Consider the following 7,286-nt stretch of genomic DNA (forward strand, 5'->3'; position numbering starts at 1 on the left):
GAGGCAAAGAAACCTTAGAATTTTCGAAGGAAAGGAGTTCCCACCGGACGTGATCGCTGCTTGGATAGTGCAGGAAGCTACGCTTTGGGAAAGATTTTGCAAAAGCAGTACTGCTGACAACAGAGTAATAACATAAGGGGAATTTTGCTGGGTGTGGTTTTTTTAGGTTCCTATTTTATAGCGGACTGTGGCTGGTGCCGGTTATTTAGTAACTGGGGTTTTTTATGGCCAGAATGATGTATGTGATGAGTAGGTTGTAATCCCCCATCTTTCTTTTAAATGCAAACATCTGGCAGAGGCTGCTCGATTTGATAAAAAAAAAAAGACTAAAACATAAATTTATACTAACTGGGTCTCATGTAGACCAAATTATATATTATATGGACAATCTTAATTTATAATTTTATATTGATAATTGAGTCAATTTTAGATCAATGAAAGTTTTGCAAATTTCAGCCTTGCCACATGGACAATTCTTTTTTTAATCTAAACATCTCCAAATCAGACAATCAATTTCATTATTTTATAAATTCTGACATGCAAACTATTAATATTTTTAATTATCCGAATTAATACAAAGAATTAGCCATGCATTGGGCATTGTAAGAGTCATAATCGTTGAGGGTACAACCGGTGAAAGCAACAGATTGACACGAAATAAATAGGTCAAATTCACATATGTTTCTATATATGATTCAACAAGATCAACTTTGTATGTTGATCATGGCAATTTACCGATTAAGAAAATACCAGCATTAGCATCATATATGTATTAACCTGATTTGTTTACGTATTGTTGCCTATGGAGGTACGTACAACTCATGAAAAAAATAAACTGTATATTCAACACAACAACAAGTACTAGACCATAATTCAATCTGAACTAAGCAAACCTATCTGAGCATATATATATGTAAAATTCCATGGCAAGAAAGCACTAGTGTAGTCAGTCTTTAACTCTTTATGAATCACTTTAATGAGAAGAAGGGGTTCGGCTGAATTCGTATCCTCTGAGATATCTCAAACTTTGCGTGACTTTATGGGAAATGCCAACCGTTTAAATAGGTTCTACACGAATCTCAAAGCACATATAATACTGACCCCCTACATCACCCCCGAATAGGCACCGGACACGTTGGTCACGCAAAAGTTGAGATATCTCAGAGGATTCGCACTCGGTTCGGCTCCGCTCCGATCATTTGTCGAGTCGATTGGTGAGATCTGAACCGTCCATCGAAAATCCCTGATCACATATATATTTTAGTATGAGCTACTATTTATTCACTAAAAAACATATGAGCTGGGCTGCTATATTTGATGTGCTACTGCGAAATTAAAATTGGTATTTATTTGGTGGGGGGTTTTCTATTTAAACAAATGGGCCTCTCTCCTCTTTGTTTTGCGCAAAACCAAGTTCATATGGGCTTTAATTTCGATTCATGTCAGTTCATATGGGCTTCAATCTCATCTCAAAAAAGAAAATGTAATAGTAACACACACTTATGGACTGGACTGGGCCAGCTGCATTTCGGAAAAGATAAATGCCTTTTTGAAGTATAGCAGAGAAAGTAAAAAAATTAGACGGTGTCTTTTGTTAGCTAATAGCTGATATGAAATTGAAGAAATTTAATTACTTGTACAAAGGCTTACATAATAACATAAACAACTACCGAGGGCCGAGGCTACCGAGCTACTACGCTCTAAGCACCAATCCATTTTTTTTGTATCTCCTAATTGCTTTGTCACACGGTAGAACCAAAATAACCATGAAAAGTTAACTACCATCAAAATTCTATAGGAGACATAATCACACATACTACATACTACATACACATCTTCTAGGTACTGGCAACAATGACAATGGGGCTCTTCACAATATGGCTAGATGAAACCCACTTCAAACTCCCTTCACCGCCACCATTAACACGGTTGCCACGGGACGACACTGTCACTGAAAAACTCATCTTCTGATTTACTTCTGAAAACCGCAAAATTCTCGGTTGAACTATCACTTTGATCCCTTTGGGCATATCCACCATAGCCACATACCTTGACTTTGCCAAACCGACATTCGTCACTGTTCGGTTTACCTTAACAGGACCCAATTGTGGATTAATCACTATTGCTGGATAGTTCAATTCAGCTTCTTTTATACTACCAATTACAGAACAATTTACACTTCTATGTAAAACTGCTGACACACCATCATCCCCAATTCCAAGCCCGCAAAGATATGATATATAATCACTTACTTTAAGATCGTAAACTAAACCGGGATCAACAGCTCTAGATGGGTTAACATGACCCGTACCCATGGCAAAGAAGCTTGCCTTTTGGTACTGTTCGTCTTTGATCGGCTCACCGGAATGATCCGTATTGTCAGATGTGGTCATGATAGCTGATTTAATGGCTGCCGGTGACCAATCCGGGTGCATGCTTTTAATTAATGCGGCTATGCCACTTAGATGTGGGGTAGCCATGGAAGTACCTGAAACAATATTGAAACCTTGTTCAATTGGATGCATTTGGGTTGGTGCCCATGCGGCCAAAATGTTCATGCCCGGTCCAGTGATATCGGGTTTTAGGATACCAGGAGTTGCTTTGCTCGGGCCCCTTGAAGAGAAGAAGGCAATTGTCCGAGAAGGTGAAGCATCCATTACTGTCCCTTTGAAGACTAACATAGCGGTGGGATTGGTGGTGGAATTGATGTAAGAGAGAATAGCAGAGCCGGCATTGTAGCTAACATGGGTTGCGGGAAGAACATGCACATCGGCAAAGGTGGTGTATCCCTCAGCTTTTGAATTCATCAGAATCAAACCTACACCACCAAAGCCCAAAACAGAGGAGCCTATGTCGACCCGACCTGAAATTCCACTGCTCATGCATAATACAATCTTACCATTTATATCAAACCCCTCAAAAGTTTCACAATCAGGATTTTCTGACAGGTTTGATGCTGGATACACCAAAGGATATGAAATAGACCCGGAGTTAGCGGGTTGGAATAGCGATTCGCCATCGAATTCTTTCCTGTTACCGAGCTTAACACTTGCTCTAATTTTTCGATCCATGGTACCGGCAGCAACTGTGAGAACCCAAGGGAACTCGTTTGAAATCGAACCAGGTGCCGGGCCGGTGTTACCAGCAGCACAGCTGACAAATATTCCCTTCTCCATTGCTTTAAATGTGGCCATGGCAATCGGGTCATATTGAAACGGGCCCGATGAAAGGCCAAGGGAGAATGATAACACGTCAACCCGGTCCATGACAGCGGCATCTAAACCGGCTAACACATCAACAATTGAGCATCTACCTCTAGTGCAGACCTTGTATATGGCCAAATGGGCATGTGGAGCCATACCGGCTGCAGTTCCGTTGGCATTTCCTTTGAAACTGGCATCACCCACAAAATTACCCGCTGCTGTGCTGGCCGTGTGGGTCCCATGTCCGGCATCGTCAAGGGGAGGCGCCGAAACGTTAATCAATGCACTACCAAATGCGCGTGCACCGATTATTTTGTTGTTACAACCGGTGCCGGTTTTGAACTCGCATATCCCCTTCCATCTCTTAGGTGGTGGTGGGAGCCCATCGTCAGTGAAAGAAGCATGAGAGGGAAGAATTCCGGTGTCGAGCATTCCAATTATAACCCCTCGACCGAGGCCCGACCTTGGCCATGAACCGGTACTGGTGTGTAGCCCGAGAAAATCAGGAGAGTGGGTAGTTGCTAGTGGGATATGTTGATCAGGATATACATGTAAAAACCCCTCTTTTTTCTTCATGGCATTGAGTTCTTCTTCAGTGAGCCTGGCAGCAAAACCACTAAATACTTCACTATAGGAGTATATCAATTGTGGTGGCACTTCTGATCCTGATTCTGATCCTGTTTCTTGGGTAATATATTGTGGTAAAAAGGATCTATGGTAGAGCTCTTTGTCATGGTTATCAGGCTGCTGGACATGAATAATATAATTTTTTCTTTCAATATTGGAGGCTCCAACAGCGGAGAGATTTAAAAAAAGTAGTGAAGAGGCATATGAATAAAAGAGAATAGAGGAAAGAAGACATGAAGGATTTATGTGGAAGAGCTTGGAAGGGTTCATGGTGATTGGTGACTGACTGACAAGTGTGTGTGTGAGAGAGAAGAAGGGTAATTTTAGGTAGGAGGCTCTAAAGATAGAAGAGGCGCGCTGGTGTTTCCGTGGGACTGGACTGGAATTGATTGATCAAAATTTATAAGAGCTGGACTGGTGTTTCCGTGGGACTGGTCACTGGACTGGACTGGACTGGAATTGATTGATAAGTCATAAGTCTGCCTGGTGGGGTGGGTTGATTTGCGGAGGCATGCCGCGTGGAATTGAATTGAATTGAATTGAATAGAAGATATGAAGATAGATAGTAGTATAGTACTGACTACTGACCACTGAGTGAGGGAGTACTGGAAGTGAGCTGTAGTGCAAAATATATAGATGGGTCATGGGATACAGGGATAGGATAACATCAAGTCATGGTTCATGAACCAACAACGCTTCACTGTTTTGTTTTCTATTTGGCGCTATTCTATTTTTCAGGCCACAGCAGCACAGCCCACAGGGACAGTACGTAAGCAGATTATGTCAAGAAAAAGAAAACAAAAAATAAAGGTTCTTTATTTATTCTCTCCGGTTCTACTTTTCTTTACACACCTTTTCCTGTCCTTTTTTTTTAGTATATATATATATATATCGTTGTGGGTTGTGATGTTTTCTAACAATTATATTATGGTATCATTTATTTATTTATTATTATTATTATTCTATATAAAGTTTAACATGGAATAAACTGATGAAATGCAATAATTGAATTCAGGTACAACAAACTCTCGTCTTCATCTGATATTTTGACCTCTTTTAATATACATACTACATAATCTAAAAATAATCAACGGACTGTATTTATTACAACAAATTTATTAATTATTTTATCTTTTGGTGTATAGATATTCTAGTTGATTGTTATGGAATGGTACATACATATCGATTCAATTTTTTTTTTCTCAAAAAAATCTTGGCCAAGCAAAAAGCATCTTTTGAATTAGCATTTCTCAACCGTCTGATTTTAAATAGAATCAATGTAGCCACAACTTATAATTCAAAAATTCTTTAATATTAGTATAGATCTAGTCCACAGATTTCAAAGCGGATTGAACGGTCCGGATACATTAACTCAAAAGATCATTTTTTGAGTTAATGCAGAGGATAGCAATTCTGGCCAGTTCAGATGCTATAATTTGATAGTAATGATATAAAGATAGATTATCATCTTTACCTATTTTAAACGCAACCGGCGACCCAATTTTTATATAATATTTAAAAGCCAAACTGGCCACGTAAGATGCAAAAGCTGGAGAATTTTCTATTTATAGAAATTGATAAAAAAATGTAGGGGGCGATAGAAAGAGGGAATTTTTTTATAAATCATAAATAGAAAAATAATTTTTAGGAACCAGCATGATTGTTTTTTTTTTTTGAAAAACCACAAAGACCGAGTGGAGCATTCGGTCTCCACTTTTTTTTTTCTCCAGACCGAATGCTCCACTCGGTCTCACCATTTTTTTCAATTTTTCACAGATTTGGCCACATAAGATCCGAATAATCCTTTTATGTATATGTATAGAGAGTGACTTGAAATTTTAAAATCCAAAAAGTCGATCCGAACCGTTCATCTTATTTTCCATATTAATATGTGCTTGGAGACCAAATTTTACATTTTTCTGATTTTTTTTACTATTTATTAAGTCACTTCGAAAATTGTTGATCCAACGGTGGCTTAACAAAACAGTAAAATTAGCAGCCACCGTTGGATCAACAATTTTCAAAGTGGCTTAATAAATAGTAAAAAAATTCAGAAAAATGTAAAATTTGATCTCCAAGCACATATTAATATGGAAAACAAGATGAACGGTTCGGATCGACTTTTTGGATTTTAAAATTTCAAGTCACTCTATACATATACATAAAACATATGCCACACCGTTTGCCGCACGGAAAAGTTGAAAAAAGAGTGAGACCGAGTGGAGCATTCGGTCTGGAGAAAAAAAAAAGTGGAGACCGAATGCTCCACTCGGTCTTTGTGGTTTTTCAAAAAAAAAAAACAATCATTCTGGTTCCCTAAAAATTGTTTTTCTATTTATGGTTTATAAAAATATTTCTAGAAAGAGTGTGGGGCTTGAGAGATTGCTTGAAATATTATATAGGGATCAGTGGTATCGAACCAATTTCAATCAGATTTATTGGACTCGCTCTAAATATATGTTTTTTTTTTTTTTTTTGAGAAATCAGTTAGGTGAGAGGTTTATATATTTTTTTCATTTGGAATATTTTGAGTGTAAATTGTAAGATTCAAAGTCACATAAAATTCTACATTGTTCAAGTCGGAACCAATAAGTTCAATTCAAACTAGGATGAAATTTGAATGTGTAAGATTTGTTGTTGCATGAAAGTCCGATTTAAACAAAAATCCTGCACTATTGAAATAATAGCTGCACACAGTTTGAAAGTGCATGATTTTCATGCACGCAAGTTCAAAAACGTAACAGTAAATAATAGCTGCACTGTTTCGAATTGGTGTTGAATTTCAAATTTTATCCTTATTTGTATAGTATTTTAATAGAGGATCAAATATATTGTATAGGAGATAATAGTGGATGCGAATTATAGGAGTTGATTAGCATTGTAATAGTGGTAGGTAGGAGATATTTAGTAGAGATGTTTATAATTTTATTTTAATCAAGTTTATAAATAAGTGTTATGTCATTGTACTCAAATACATAATATCAATACAAATTCTCTCTTTTAGAAAATTCTTTATATTTCAATAGTTCTAATTCAAAAGTTACAAGATTTTTTGCAGCTTTGAATTTTTTAGCTAATTCCCAATATATGCAAAATTGGAAAAAAAAATTATTTAAATCAAAACCAATAAATCTGATATAAAACTTTGAATCGGAACTATTAATCTATATAGTTCTACAAATATTACAATTCCTACATTATTTGTATTTCTCGACCACTTTCTTTATTGATTTCTATATATAAAATATTTTGCAAAACCTGAGCCTGACTCCTGTCCAGTATATATAAATTTAAGAAATGAATAAGAATCTCTGGAATGTGCAGACAAAAGGCGCTCCGCTGATACATTCATTACACTTACACACAAAGATAAGACAGTGCTCAGTGATGGGGGATGGCCATCATCATGCCTGCTTTTGCTGCCAACCATTTTTACTCACAAATTTACTGCTTCAA

General features: G+C 37.2%; 1 protein-coding gene across 1 annotated transcript; it reads right to left on the reverse strand.

Moving 5' to 3' along the window:
- Window positions 1-1,606: 1,606 nt before the first annotated feature.
- LOC144549615 (subtilisin-like protease) lies at window positions 1,607-4,102 on the reverse strand. Its single transcript, XM_078298390.1, has one exon. The coding sequence runs from the start codon at window positions 4,098-4,100 to the stop codon at window positions 1,839-1,841; it is 2,262 nt and encodes a 753-aa protein (XP_078154516.1). The 5' UTR covers window positions 4,101-4,102; the 3' UTR covers window positions 1,607-1,838.
- Window positions 4,103-7,286: the final 3,184 nt, after the last annotated feature.

The sequence above is a fragment of the Carex rostrata genome, chromosome 35 (genome assembly GCF_964058835.1).
Source record: "Carex rostrata chromosome 35, lpCarRost1.2, whole genome shotgun sequence".
Lineage (NCBI taxonomy): Eukaryota > Viridiplantae > Streptophyta > Magnoliopsida > Poales > Cyperaceae > Carex > Carex rostrata.

Bases quoted from the DNA above. Each gene is read 5' to 3' on its own strand.
- LOC144549615 (XM_078298390.1), bottom strand. From the start codon at position 4,100: ATGAACCCTTCCAAGCTCTTCCACATAAATCCTTCATGTCTTCTTTCC.